Below are 15,625 nucleotides of genomic sequence, written 5' to 3' on the forward strand. Positions count from 1 at the left end.
CTCTAATGCCCTAGGCTTCACAAATATAGTCATTTGTTTAGGGATCTATTGTTTTTGAGTTTTTTTTACATAAAACATTGAGATGCCTGATTTATTGATTCCTTCGTTTTGAAGGAGTCACCTTTTATGAGGAATATATCTATTCTTCGGAGTGTTTATTTTTCGATTAATTTTTTCGAACAAATTTATCCAGAATTTGATTAGATTTTCCCAGTGAACATTGCGCTGCATTTGTGTGCATCAAAAATTGAGAACCTTTTTGATCCAAGATTTACTTTCTTGCATTCGCTTTGTTTTATTCACCCTAGTCGAGAATGGAGGGTTATCTTGTAGGAATCTGGCGGGTTTTGGCAGATTCTTACAAGACGATGCATCTTCTGCCAGAAAATTCCTGATTCTTACAAGATAACCATTTTCTGCTAGATTCCTACAAGATAACCATTTTGCTGCCAGATTCCGACAAGATAACCTTCTTTCTGCCAGATTCCTACAGGATAACCATTTTCTGCCAGATTCCTACATGATAAGCATTTTTCTGCCAGATTCTTACAAAATAACCTTTTTTCTGTCAGATTTCTACAAGATAAACGTTTTTCTCTCAGATTCCTACAAGATCACCATTGTTCTGCCAGATGACTACAATAAAACCATTGTTGTGCCTGGGTCTTCGAAGATAACTAATTTCTATTTTTTAAACAAAAGATAACAATTTTCAGTAAGATTCCTGTAATGTCAAAACTCTTCTGCGAATACCGTCGCAACTGATTTTTCTCCGGGAATTCCTTGATTTGTTCTCGCATTAATTAATAGAAAAATTGACAAACTGATGAATTAAGAAAATGCGTATGATGTAATTATTTGTATTTGATTGAGGTGCAAAAATTATGTCCTGTACTTGAAATAAAAACAAATAAAAATTTCGGAAAAGTAACTCAGTAAACCATCATATTCAGCAACTATTTATCAAGCACTGTCAAAATGTTTCATGCTCTTTTATCAGATCGACTCGACAACTGTACTGGATATAATTTTCTGAAAAAATAGTTAGAGCAGTTACGATATTATTAACCAATTGAAATGCAGCTCAACCGGAACGAACTCTTTCCCTTTTATTAGATTATTGCAAGATAACCGTTTTCTGACAGAAACTTTGGAAGCCCGATTTTGGAAGATAACCTTCTATGTCAGAATATGACAGATTCCTGCAAGATAACCGGGCAGAAAAAGGGAAAGAGTTCCTTTCCGGTTGAGCTGCATTTCAATTGGTTAATAATATCGTAAATGTTAATAATATCGTAACCATCTGGTCTCGACGAGGGCAAACATTTAGTTCAAAAAATTGAGCTGCTCCAATTTCAGGAATGCATTGACGAGACAACTTTCATGAATTATCCAAACAAAAAATATCAAAAAATATAGCTTGCTTTCTTTTACACCATCGAATAATGGAGTTTTTAGTGTAAATGCAACTTTAGCTATCATTTTTGTACTGTTCTTACTTTTGTCTGGTTTTTATCCAACCAGTTTGACTTGCTAGCATCCCTAACGACCTTAAGCTAATTACTGCCAAAGCCAGTCTCCCGCCAGTTATTCGAGAGCTATTTATCTGACCTTAGTAGCTTATGTTGTATAATACTTTGGATCTGTTAGATGATTAGACTAATTCGTTGACTTATTGAATCACGCGTTTAATGATGACTTTTGAAAATGGACTGGTAAACTGACTAAATAGTCGACCGTGGTCACTAATTTTATTTTAATAGCTTTTGCCCGGGCTTCAATCCAAACTTGATCACGTTGTGGATCAGGCCTTTCATGAAGCCAACACAATATGCACCCAACCTTCATCAGGGAAGATGCTCTTTATCTTTTCTCAGAGAGTTGGAAACATTTCATCTAAATAATAAATTTGAGATAATTCAGCTGAAATGGTTTTCTTGTTTTTGAAAACTATTTTTAATTGCTTTTGTTGCTGCTTTTGTGCATGATTTGTCCGGCCAATTTCGCTGTCGGTAGAGTGAACTTAGCCAGTATCCTTTTGATTTGTGGTCAAGTTCTTTGTTGACAGATTTCTGAATGAAACTATTGTGTAAATTTAAATGATTTCAGATAATATATCTGTTTTATGCGGAGCATGGACTAAAATTGTAACAGCTCTCGGAAAAAATGTCAAATTTGGTAAGAAGTGCACTAAACTGGCTCAAAAATGCCAGTGATCTGACCCATCACGGCATTGTATTTGGCTTGTCAGCAGTTTCAGTTCCTATTGTTAGTACTCTTCCACCTTCTCTTGCTACTACAGCATGTTTTGCATCCGTGGGAACTCAATTGGGTACACAAATGTGGGTGGCAAATGTCGCTGGACCAACTATGTATCTAAATATGGAACGACAAAAGGGAAGAAACTGTTTCCTCTGATTGTGCGAAGTTGAGATACTTTGCTTTCTATTGCCTTAAGGTTAATTCTTTTCTCGTTAATTCCAATACTGATCTTTCTACCGGCAATTAGTTAATTAAGCCACTATCAATTAGTGGTATTAATTTACGTAAAGTTTCAATTGATTTGCGAGCTGCATAATCGGTGTATATGCCTAGAAGGGTCCTGGAAGAATGTTCAATAGCTCCCAAACAAAGATTGTAGCAATTATATTAGTCTGTAATTATTTTACGACTCGAAGAGGAGTCATGGAATTCTACAGGTTTTTTTTTTAAAGCTGAAGCAGGTTCGTTCATAACTTGAACTTGAACTTTCTTTCCGTACATTGACTTCTATTTTTCGAGCGACAGTACTATGCGAACTCCAGACACCCCCCCCCCCCCCCAACCACCACTGCCACCACCACCTATAAGCTACCCTCGCCCCCAATTCACCCACATCTCCTCGGGTCAATGTCCCGCTTGAACCCAACGTCAACGTACCCACCACCCCCATAACACCACCCTAAACGTGCCTACTCCCAAATCTATCTATCCTCCTACCTACACCACGGCACCCACCCCTCTCGACGACCCCCAGCCCCCACCTCTAAGTTAGGGCAAAGAAACTTACGCGAATGCTTGGTTGAAGTATGTTTCCATTCAAAAGGTTTTTTTGATGTGCTTTTTTCATTACTCATTTACGAATGAAGAAACTATGTTAAGCGGCCTCCTAGTTTTAGCGCTGAATAATTTTTATTCTTGGTTCTCCAAAATTGTATTTATCAATTTTGGTCAAGTTTTCGGGATTATCAAATTGTTTTGTTGTGGACATTCGTATTCACCTTAAACCTGCTTGAAAACCCAGCCAGAACAATTTGAAGGACAGCGTGGACTTTTGGTCACGTATTGCAGCCAATTGTATTTTTTTGGATAAAAGGTCTGGACTATACGCTTATCTTTGATGATATGTAGTTCAAGTTTTTAATTGCTCCCGAAGAGTTCCAAGTTTCAAAAAGAATCTTATTGTTTTCAAGTGTACGGTTGGTTTAAGTTTTTAATTGCTCTTAAACAAAGTTGGTAGAAATTATATTAGTCATGTGGTCTTTTCGTCTGACCCAATTGACTTTTCGTCCTAAAAACGGGATAACTGGTGGCGCTCGGAGGGAATTAAGTGGCCGAGCAGCTCTCTTAGAGCCTCGTGCCTTGCTAGTCTCTAAGCATGCGATTCACCGAAACTGTTTAAGGAGATAATTTCAGGTTGTGAAGGGCGGTTCTTAGTCTTGAACATCCCACATTCACCTTCTACCCTATGTACTAACAGCGACCTCCTCCACGAAAAAATCGAGTCTCCGTCTGCTGTTTGAAACCGATTCGTTCGACAATAGTTTGTTAGATTCGTTCTCTTATTATTGAGCAGCATTATCAATTGTCAGTTTTTTTATTTATTAATTGCTCTCAAACGAAGTTTGTAGCAATTATATTAGTCTGTCGTTCTTTTTTTATGCGATTTTTCGCTTGACCGATTTTTCGCCTGACGCTTTTGACTTTTCGTCCTCAAAAACGGGATAAACAGGTAGCGCCCAGCAGGCATTAAGAGCTCTTAGAGGCTTTTAGCTCTGTTTCAGCTCAAACTGTTGTGGAGACTTATACTTATGGTGTGAAGGGCGGTTCTTAGAGGTTGAAGACACCCCCACTGTTGACCCCGCCGCCCCCACTATTGCCCCACCGCCCCCCCACCACGCTGTTGCCCCCAGCCCACTGATGCGGCCCTCCCTCCCCATCAGCCCCCCGTGCACCACTCACCCCCCATCCTCCGCCCGCGTGGCTACTGACGAACAACCGATCGCTAAAAACTCGATATTTTACACTAATTTTCACATTTTTTTTCAAGCTTTTTGACAATTTTTGTCATTTTTTGAGTTTTTCAGCCTTAGATGTCAAGGAACCTCCTCTAGGGTTTTATAATAGTTTACTAAATAGTTACTTCTAGTGGTAGTGGAATGGTTTTAACATTTTAACACCACAAATTTTAGCAATTTCTGACAAATCGTGCAAATTTTTTCAATTTTTTGGACATTTATTTTTCATTATCCGCGTCCTTGCAGACGCAGGGGCCAGAAAGCGTCCTTATGGGTTTGATAAAAAGTTACTGAAAAAATTGCATTTCGGAATAGCTTTCAATTTTTTAATATGACAAATTTTATCAACATTTTTGATGAAACTTGCATTTTTTTCAAGTTTTTTGAAAATGTTTGTCGATTTTTAGGTTTTTCCAGCCTCCAGAGGCGAGAAACATCGTCTAGGGTTTGAAAATAGGTTACTGTATGATTTCTAAATGTAATGGAATGTTTTTCATGATTTTAACATCACGAATGTTAGCATCTTTTTGACAAAACGTGCAAATGTTTTCAATTTTTATTTTATTTTATTCACTTTTATTTTGTTTATTTTATTTTTCATTATCCGTGTCCTTCTGGACGCAGGGGCAGAAAACGTCCTTAAGGGTTTGATAATAATTTACTGAAAAATTTCATTTGCCACGGAATAAATTTCAATTCTTTAATATGACAAATTTTATCAATTTTTTTGATAAAACTTGCATTTTTTTTCAAGTTTTTTAAAAATGTTTGTCGGTTTTAAGGTTTTTCCAGCCTCCAGAGGCGAGAAACATCGTCTAGGGTTTGAAAATAGGTTACTGTATGATTTCTAAATGTAATGGAATGTTTTTCATGATTTTAACATCACGAATTTTAGCATCTTTTTGACAAAACGTGCAAATGTTTTCAATTTTTATTTTTTTTGTTTACTTTTTTTAATTTTATTTATTTTTCATTATCCGCGTCCTTCCGGACGCAGGGGCAGAAAACGTCCTTAAGGGTTTGATAAAATTTTACTGAAAAAAATTCATATGCCACGGAATAGCTTTCAATTTTTTAATATGACAAATTCTGTCGACATTTTTGATGAAACTTGCATTTTTTTCAAGTTTTATGAAAATGTTTGTCGGTTTTTAGGTTTTTCCAGCCCCCAGAGCCGAGAAACATCATCTAGGGTTTGAAAATAGGTTACTGTATAATTTCTAAATGTAATGGAATGTTTTTCATGATTTTAACATCACAAATTTTATCATTTTTGACAAATCGTGCAATTTTTTTCAATTTTTTGGACATTTATTCTTCATTACCCGTGTCTTTTCAGACGCAGGGGCCAGAAAGCGTCCTTTCGGGTGTAATAAAAAGTTACTGAAAGATTGCATTTGCCACGGAATAGCTTTCAATTTTTTAATATGACAAATTTTATCAATTTTTCTGATAAAACTTGCATTTTAAGTTTTTTTAAAACCTCTTGTCGGTTTTTAGGTTTCTCCAGGCTCAAAAGCCACATAACCTCCTCTAGGGTTTGATTATAGGTTACTGCATAGCTTCTAGATGGAACGGAGTGTTTTTCAGAATTCTAATATCAGCCATTTTTAAAAAATTTTTTGCAATTTTTCAAGTTTTTGAATCTTTTTGAATTTTGAATCGTTTTTTCCGGCACCAGGGTCATAGGGACATCCTCAAAGCTTGATGGTAAGCTATTGCATAGTTTCCAGTAATAATGGAATGGTTATCAATTTTTCAAAGACTCCTGCTCTGAGCACTTTTTTAATAAAATTTAATTTTCAAATTTTTAGAAAATTGTTATGTTCCAAGTTTATGGATCTTCATGAGCCAGTGACGCTATTTAAAGCTGGGACGAGGGATACTGGGTAGTGTCTTGAGACAATGAAATGGTTTTGAAGATTTTATTGTCTTGAATTTTAGCAAGATTTATGTGCTATTGTTTTCGAATTTTTCAAATAATTTTGTCCTTTTCTGAGTTTAAACGATCATTAGTGGCCAATGAAGTTTTTGGTTTTGCAGATGGGTTACTTGTTATAACTCCAGGACAAAAAATATTTTGGAACCTTTGCACTGCGAAATCTGGCAGCTTTTATTTTTAGTTTCGCAAAATTTTATAAAGTATCAATTTTTTTATTTGGTTTATTTACTAACAAAGCTAGAGAACTAAAAGTTGAAGAGTCGAATCAAGCTAAAGCTAGGCTTACTAAACCGTGTCTAGCTACTGACATAGCCAACCGCTCGCTGGTCGTTTGAGAGAAATTCGCCCGAAATTAGTCCGTTATGTTATCAATTCTATGTATTGTTTCAGGACTTATGCTGCTGTTTTGTGTCTGTAGTTGAACAATTTCTAATTGCTCTCAAACGAAGCTTTTAACAGTTACTGTAAATGTGTATCCTATTTGCAAATTTTTTGCTTGGCCGTTTTTGCTTTTTTGGAGCATTTTTCATCTTGTTCAGTGACTTTTTAACTCTTAGTTCTTCATTTTTGGGTGACTTAAGCTGCTCTCGTGTTGAATTAAAGGTCGTTCCTAAAAGCCATTGTGATCGAAAGGAAATCGAAGCAATTTTAGCTAGGTGGTTAGGAGGTCAGACTGCCAGCCTGGAGGTCACGGGTTTTGAGCCCGTGTTGGGTGGTTTTTTGCGCGCATAAAACATTTCTAAGCTACACACCCTCTTAATTAAATTGCCCCTCTATCGTTTGAGAGAATCTCATCCAAAGTTAGTCGGTTTATTTTTGTATTTGATAATCACTAAATTGAATTTCGCCCGATTATCCGATATATATATTTTGTGGCCTCTGTGAATTTGCGCTGTAAGTTTTATCTCGAGCGTCGGAGAATTTTAAACATCTGCAAGGGGTTAGCGTCACTGTTTTTTAGTTTTTTTAAAGCAAGATACATCGAGAAATTTTGGTTTCGAAGCTTTCGCATAGGTGTCCCAACTCGTTGCGCTGATGCATAATTTATTAAAACAGATTTTTTTGAGGAAACAGTGTTTTATGGAAGTTTGGAGATATCCAAGCCAGACTCTTTCCCAAATTTGCAATGGTTGGCGTAGGAACGGGGACTGGTGCATTGACCGCTTACAATTGCTTGCACCCAACTTCTGACATCGTCACTTATGTATTGGCAGTATCATTGACATCTCATCTGTTGCAGAGTTTTGTTGTCATTCCTTACGTCACCAAGCAACAATACAGGTTTTTGTTCAAAACGTTTAGGAGTTAATTAAAAGGGTCAATTAAGAGAAAGCCCCTCCCCTAAAAGGGTAGTCGGTCAACTCGGGGACAGCAAGTCAACTCCTATGTGTATTTATAAATTCTGACAGTAGTCAAAAATTGAAGCATCAGATGCAAAGGATAAAGAAAATAAAGCATCAGAATTATGAACAAGATAGATATGGTAAGTAGCAATTAAAGTATAATATGCAGTGATTTTGAATCAAGATTAGAAAAAATATCAAGCATTTAGCATAACAGCCTCCCTTCCTCTACAATGGTTCCTATTGACGCTTCTACTGCAGGGCGCCTGCGCATGGAGCGCGCGCCACGGAGGCAGAGTATGGAGCTACGTAAAAGAGCGAAACTTAATTTTGTCCTTATGTACGTGATCACGTCCGAATATGAATCTTCTTTCTTATCGCTGATCCTAGAAGCCAATCTCTGTATGGCTTTTGATGCTGATGGACCAGCTCCTCCTGTACACGAGAAGATTAACGGACAGAAGGTGGCTTTCTCGACGTCGATTATCCTTTGTTCGTATTTCAGCTTCTTGATGGACTCGTGATATTTGTAGGAATCCGGTATGCTTCTTGGGCAACTCTTCGCATACGGATTAAACACTTTCACATCAAAGAACGTTCTGCTGAAGCGTGAATCGAAGAAACCATTAGCTTTGATATCTAGTCGAGCGTCGTCATCAATAGTAGTAATTCTATTTGCAAAGGTTTCCCCTTGCAAAGACTGAAGACAGGGCTCTACTTCGACATCATCGCAGACCTCATTGAGCAGGTTGGCAAAAGAGTCACGGATGTCATTGTGTCTTATGTGCGTATAGCCACCTTTTGGACAATGAAGAGCATGGGCTACATTAAAATTTTCTCCACATGCGCATCTTGATGGCAATTTTACGGGATCCCATCCATATCTAAGAGCAATTCCATCTCTAAACTCTCCCTTGGTTAAATCAAAATGATATCTTTTCAATGGAAGTGCATTTAGCCAGCATGATGCTCCTTTTTCCATAGCCAAATCTAGAGAATATGCCTCTTTATCATTGATGAGATCTTTGATTGCCAACTTTTTCGCTATAGCTTGTTCCTGTTTTTCTTTTCTGATTTTCTGAAGTATTTTCTCCTGATAAAACTCTGCATCTATAGCGTTTTGATTCTGTAACGGCTCACAAACCCGAATGGATCTTTCATATTCGTTTGCCCTGTCTTCAGGAAGAAGAATGTTCAGCCCACCCTCTTTAAGAGGAAGAGAGAAAACCTTCCGGTATCTGTCACTGTAAGAGGGATGATTCAACATTGAAGGTATAAGATTTTTATCAATTATTTTTTCGGCTTCCCTCAGCAGACTGTCCGCGTTTGGAGTAGTCCTAGCAATAAAAGTCAACTTGTGTTGCAATCCGTTCGTAAATGATTTGTACACATTCTGAGGGGACACCTTACTATGTTTAGCGAGTTTCTCAAGCATGTTAGAGTAGTTCACTGAGTTTTCTTTCAGAAAATCGTTACAACTTTCATCAGAACCAATAACTGAACCTAGGACTCGATGACCTTCAATAACATCAACATCTAATCCCGAAAAAACTTTGTTCGCCTTCTGAACAAACTCAGGTTTTGTAATAAGATGACATTTGACCACATTATAACCGAATGCACTGCCATGTTCATAGAGCTTATCTAGCACGAATCGCAGTGATTCAAGACTACCGGCCACATTACCGTCATCTGCGTACCATTTATGAGTCAAATTTTGATCTTCGAGCATGTCGATGAGAGGAAGTATAGCAACTCCGTACATTGCCATCGCTATTGGATCACCTTGTGTTGTTCCTTCTTGAGACTTGATTACTTTTTTATCAATGAAGAGGTCTGATGGGGTCTTATACGAGTTTCTGATTGCTGTATAAATTGAGGGACAAAGCTTTCTGATGTTTTTTAGAGCCAGATCTCTATTCAAGCTATTAAACGCGTTCCTGGCATCAATCAGTAGGATACCTTCAGTACGATCTTCAAGAAAGCGCTGCCGGAGTGCATGGATAGCATGTTGGATGCCACTCTTTTGTCCAAGGCACATCTGTACGTTTCCCCCAAGTAATTGGAGATCTCATTTAACGCACTTTACTATACTCCTGCCTATAATTCGTCTTATGACCTCGCCAATGCCAATTGGTCGAACCCCAGGGCATTTATCTAGTGCAATCAGACGGCAAGCGTTATAAGAATTCAAGAAATTTAATTCTTCGGTGGCAATTCTGATTGCAGGTTTGGACACTGTTTTGCAAAGATCGATTGAGGAGGATTTGTATGATGTCAAAAGTCGTCTCCACTCGCTAGCATCAAGACCAGATGGGCCATGGCTGCCATTTGTTTTCATTGCGGCGCGTTTTATTTCAGAGACATTTATTTTTTCAAAAATAGAGGGATGGAACGGCAAATCCCGATTTTTCAGGTCAGTTACTACGTACTTAAGATCAGCTTTCTGACTGCATGGATGCTTTTCTTGAAGAAGATCGAGTACGGTGCAGTTTTTTCCTTTGATAGTCACTTTATCGGATGTTGATAGCACACCGCCCTTTGCATCGTCTGAAAGACATCGTAAAGCATTCGATATCTTACCCGACTCAATTTGTTTGTCAAAGGCTTTAAATTCATCCACTTCTCGTTTTCTATTTAATTTCCTTAAGCGTTCCTGAAGTGCCTTGGCCTCAACAAAAAGGTCGTCGAATTTGCATCTGATCCACAGATCGAGCCTTCTAGATAAGGTTTTTGTTATTGAAGCATCATTTTCACTTTTGAATCTTGCGAGAAGTAAATGCGGCGTTATCATTGTGCAAATCATAGCGCATTCAGTCTGAGGCCCATCTTCAAGCGTTCTTGTGAGAATGATGTTCATGACATCTGCAATTTTGAAGCCTACTTTATTTTTGCTAATGGTAAAGAAGATTAGTTTCCAATGAACTATTTCGTTGTATATTTTCCTTAAGGTTTCTATTTGTTCGTCTTTAAAATTTATCCAAAAGTCGCATGGTTCCGGGGGTGTCTCGATTGAGGGTGTTGGATCATGTTCTTGAGGATCAATTTTTGCAGGTTGACTGCAGTGTTTGCAAATGAAGTTTGGATGGTGATTGTTTTTAGTTGACAGACCACTGCATTTGATATGCATATATGTACCGCAACCGTAGCACCAAACTCCACCTCCTCGGAGGTGAATAGAACACTTAGAGCAATGGGTTTGAGTATCTGACATTGTCAGAGGGAGGCTGTTTACCGAGTGTAGATTATTGATAAAGATGAATATAACTATGCATAAAATTCATTGCAAAAGGATATCACATTATGTAGATACAGCGTAAACAAATGGTTACCGTAGAAAGAGAAATGAATACCATCTCGACAAAAAGCAGACCTGCTGAAGAAAAAATATGGTGAAACAATCAAAGGAACTGCATAAAAATGAAGAAATCGATGCAGAGCCAAGTTCATGAAATATATTTTCCTGTTAAGAAGTTTATTATTTGAAGTGGCAATTATTTTAGGTGAAACGACAATACGCGGTTGGAATTTATAACATATGATATCCAACAGAACTCGGTAGCATTCAATGAAGTGAGAGCATGAGTAGTGGTGATCATTGAATCCTGCGACAATGCATACTGATCTCAAATTGAGGGGAGGATACTGGTTAACTACATTGAAGAGGTCGATTAGGTTAGCTCCGCGATATGAGTGGATGGTTGCTCCAACTGCGCTGCCTTCAATATATTTTGTCCTGGATGTGCCAACTACTAAATCTTGTGCATTCCAGGGCAGGATCTGTGCAGCAAATTGTCTCATCACCTGCAAAAATATGAAGCAGTATCGTCTGGTTCGCGCATGTACAAATCCAGGAGCACAAACACAGGAGCACACTTACAGACACACAGCATACATACATATATATATATTCACATACACTATATAAATATATATGAAGTAAGCATGTGTAGGAGCAGTACAACCTGGTGGTTAGATGTCTTTCCTTCCGGTTTGGCCACAGACCCCAGAGAACACACAAAACCTGGGGATCGTAGACCCGAGACCACCAACAGCACGCAGGACCACTGACAGAGCACAAACACGGCACAGCGAACCACTGAGAGCAAACTTGACAAGCCTGTTTCTAAAATCCCTTAAGGGCGCTCCACCACACACAGGCAACTCATGATCATAGCGTATCTATTTAATAAGCTTATCGCAACAATTAGGCTAAGGGAGTTAATTAAAAGAAATTTTAACGCGTAGTTTAGTTTAAAAGTTTTTTTTCATGAAGGTCAGTTTGTTGTCGAATATTCCAACAAATTGGCATTGTCGAATTGCTCCCTTCCATTTATGTGAACGCAATAAGTAGGGTCTGTTCAAAAACTGCAACGAAAAAGGTCAAAAACGTCATTTTACTGGTCCTGTGTTTGGATGATACCATTGAGTTCCTCTAACTCAAGAAATCAATTTTTATAAGCTCTTTGTTACTTGGCCACGTGTTTAATCTTAATAGATTTTTTCCAAATCACATGGCTAAAATTTTTGCTATACTGTCTCTAATTCTGCATACAGTTTGCCTTATTGCGATTGCTGTGATGTCGCCACAGTAAAATTGATTTTACTGTAGTAGCTGCAATTTTACGCAACAGAATGTTTAAAGTGATTGAATTTCTATTTTTCAGGCTACGTGCGTGTGCTGAAGGGACTAAGGAGAGAAAAAAAGCGGCTAAGAAGTTCGGAATATCACATGGAGTCAGTGTACTCATGGCTTATGCCGCCATTGCTGGAAATTTTTACTTTTTCTACAAGACTGGAAGTGCGATTGGATCAAATTGGTGATATCTATTTCTTACTGCAGGGGCAATAGTGTTGCCTGAAGACGATTCTTAACTTTTTAATGACTCTTGCATTCTCGAAAATACTTTTATCAAAGTTTTAGTCTTTGCCTAACTTTAAGTTGAAATTTAGTGACATTTGCATTGCTTTTATTTGCAAGAGCGACCATAATCGATTGATATGTCACAGCCGGTGTCCGGACAATATACCCAATACCATAAAACCCAATGCCATTATACCCAATTCCAAATTACCCAATGCGCCAAAATACCCAATTCCAAATTACCCAATGTGCCAAAATACCCAATGCCAAATTATCCAAAAATACCCAATTCCATTATACCCAATGCCAAACTACCCTAATTATAGGTTATAAACTTGAAATTTACGTACAATCCCACAATTAAGGTACCAGTCTACCATTAAGTACAAATTAACTAATTAAGTAAACAAGACGCAAAGGTATCACCGAAATTGAATTGTAGAAATAACATGACTCGTCATTCTACTCTTTAAGTTTGGCCAAAAATGGACGCTAAACATGAGCGAAATTACTTGGGGTACGTTTCAGCAGAACCGATTAACTCTAATCCTTGATGGACACGAGTTTCACAAGAAGTTAGAAACAAAAACTACTACGCATTAGAAATGCTCAAAATGGAGCTCCTATAAATGTAATGTTACGGCTATTGCCACTGGAAAAACGAGCACAACCACGAAATTGTGCCCGGACAAGTACAAGTGAAACAGATTCTTGGTCAAATGAAGGAGACAGCCAGAACGGAACAGAATCCAGTGAATAATATGATAATTGCCAGCAGTCTGATACCAATCGGGTCCGATGTTGAAACGCAGCTGTCTTTGCCAACTATATATCTGCTATCAATCGGACACTAAACCGCCAAAAAGCATCCGAGAACTGACAAGAGCCGCCAATTACAGACAGACTTTTTGAAGTGCCCGCGAAGTTGAAAGAATTCTGCCTTTGAGACGGGAACAACTGACAACGAGAGAATTCTGATTTTTGGAAAACAAGAAAATCTAGAATCCCTGAAAACCAACAATGCGCTTTGGCTTTGACGGAACCTTCAAAATATCTCCCATCCAGTTTTACCAACTATACACAATTCATATTCGGATTGGAGAATTTTATCCACCTTGTATTTATGCTCTACTTAGCAACAAAGAGAGAACTCGTGTCGGAAGCTTCTTGTTGGCTAGAATCAGCTTACTGGCGGAGTTTGGCCGGAAAATTATCTGCTGGATTTCGAAAAGGCGGCAATCAATATCTCATAACAATATCCAGCAAGTGAGATAAAAGGCTGGTATTTTCACTCGTGTCAAGTTTCCTGAAGAAGATTTATGAAAGCAACCGTGAACTAGCATTGACCTTGCGAATGATTCCTGCACTCAGTTTCGTCCCTGATCCAATGGTATCGGTCTCCGTCAGTCTTGTAATGGAGGAAATACAAGATGCCTTTGAAATTGCAAAAATAGACATTATTTGCAGATGATAGACGAACTTACTTCTTACTTTCAGGGGACATATATCCGAGATGAAAACGTTGGCCGGATCAGTAGAGAATCTCAAAAACCTTTGGCACTCTGGAACCACAACAAAGATGCAGCTGAAGGCTTAGCAGGAACAACAAATGCAGTTGAAGAATGAAATTTAGGCGTTATGTCCCTATTTCAAGGCAACCATCCCTGCATTCGGACTTTTCTGGAGAAGATATCGCTCGATGCTGCTAACCAAAAATTCAACACTATCAAAGCTCTAAAGGGAAAGAACAAGAGCCGAAAGAAATACCGAGTTCTGAATGAAAACATCAAAAACATGCAAAAAATTTCAAAACTGATGTCTCATATTTACGTTCACTTGCTTACTATACACATTGCTGAGCGTTTATACTTGTTATATGTGAGTTTTGTGGTGCTATCGAATAAATTTTTCAAAAAAAGCATTACTCGAAAACTAGAAGAGCTAGAGAGCTGATAATTTGACAGATTTTTTGTGTGGGATAGTCTTCTAGATTCCTCTCCCCACCCACTGCCAACACCGCCAGTAGCTGGTATTAGCAGGTTTTCCCGACTTTTTCCAATTTTTTGTTTCCGATCGTGTTATTAAGTCGACTTTCGATTTTTTTAGAAAATTTTTGACTCACCGGAATTCGAACCGTTGCTGTGTTTTTCGTTGCGTGCTGTAACCGCTGTGCCAATTCCGATTTTAACGTCTTTTTATGTTTACAGTGATATATTGAGTTATCTTTCATGTGTTATGTTTAAAAAAATTTAACCTAAAAGGCGGTTTGACCTAAAAAGCGGTTTGACCTAAAGGTGGTTTGACCTAAAAGCGGACTTTCAATTGTCGAAGTTGCTTGTTCTCGTTTAAATTTTTCTGTGCAAGCGTTCTAAAAGCTGACGTCATTTCGACTCGCTTGGTTCCTTATAAGCACAATTAGGCTTTATCAATTCGCCTTTAAACATAAAATGAGCATTCTTTATCAAAGTTAGCATCAAAGTGATTATTGTTATTATTACAATTGGGTATATTTGCATTGGGTTGTTTGGCATTGGGTATTTTGGAATTGGGTATTTTGGCATATTCGGTATAATGGCATTGGGTATATTGTCATGTAACCGTCAAAGACGAATAGATCTTGAGTGTCGACTAGGATATGGTCGTCTCAACATAAATTATGCTTCGTTTGTACTATCAAACTGTATCTTGGTAATTTTTAATTGTTGAACGAAGTTCATAGCAATTATTGTAAACGTGTTGGTCTTTTTTATGCAAAAGTTTTGCTTGAAAGTTTTTACTTTTCGAATGGCTTTTAGGTCCTTGACTTTTTCGTTTTGCGTGATCCAAATTTGTTAAATGAAGACTATGACGATTATGGTGATTCTGGAGAAGATATCGCTCGATGCTGCAGGTTCCGGGGGTGTCTCGATTGAGGGTGTTGGATCATGTTCTTGAGGATCAATTTTTGCAGGTTGACTGCAGTGTTTGCAAATGAAGTTTGGATGTTGATTGTTTTTAGTTGACAGACCACTGCATTTGATATGCATATATGTACCGCAACCGTAGCACCAAACTCCACCTCCTCGGAGGTGAATAGAACACTTAGAGCAATGGGTTTGAGTATCTGACATTGTCAGAGGGAGGCTGTTTACCGAGTGTAGATTATTGATAAAGATGAATATAACTATGCATAAAATTCATTGCAAAAGGATATCACATT

General features: G+C 38.0%; 3 protein-coding genes across 5 annotated transcripts in view; 1 reads left to right on the forward strand and 2 right to left on the reverse strand.

Annotated features, from left to right (window-relative positions):
- The window catches only part of LOC142351221 (metal transporter CNNM4-like), a 520,873-nt gene that overhangs the window by 504,353 nt on the left and 895 nt on the right, over positions 1-15,625 (reverse strand). The window lies entirely within an intron of this gene.
- Positions 1-15,625, reverse strand: part of LOC142351222 (hexokinase-4-like) — a 319,567-nt gene that overhangs the window by 303,047 nt on the left and 895 nt on the right. The gene's annotated exons all lie outside the window — the stretch shown is intronic.
- On the forward strand, positions 2,084-12,529 carry LOC142351027 (uncharacterized). The gene is made up of 3 exons (XM_075403083.1): positions 2,084-2,394; positions 7,304-7,500; positions 12,230-12,529. The coding sequence occupies exons 1-3, from the start codon at positions 2,167-2,169 to the stop codon at positions 12,384-12,386; spliced, it is 582 nt and encodes a 193-aa protein (XP_075259198.1). The 5' UTR covers positions 2,084-2,166; the 3' UTR covers positions 12,387-12,529.

Source organism: Convolutriloba macropyga, chromosome 12 (genome assembly GCF_964194025.1).
Source record: "Convolutriloba macropyga chromosome 12, txConMacr16.3, whole genome shotgun sequence".
NCBI classification, from domain to species: Eukaryota; Metazoa; Xenacoelomorpha; order Acoela; family Convolutidae; genus Convolutriloba; species Convolutriloba macropyga.

What these genes read in the sequence shown, in the direction of transcription:
- LOC142351027 (XM_075403083.1), top strand. Translation starts at nt 2,167, where the DNA reads ATGTCAAATTTGGTAAGAAGTGCACTAAACTGGCTCAAAAATGCCAGT. An exon ending in ATCTAAATATGGAACGACAA is followed by an intron (nt 2,395 to 7,303) that starts AAGGGAAGAAAC and finishes AGTGTTTTATGG; the next exon opens with AAGTTTGGAGATATCCAAGC. An exon ending in GTCACCAAGCAACAATACAG is followed by an intron (nt 7,501 to 12,229) that starts GTTTTTGTTCAA and finishes TCTATTTTTCAG; the next exon opens with GCTACGTGCGTGTGCTGAAG.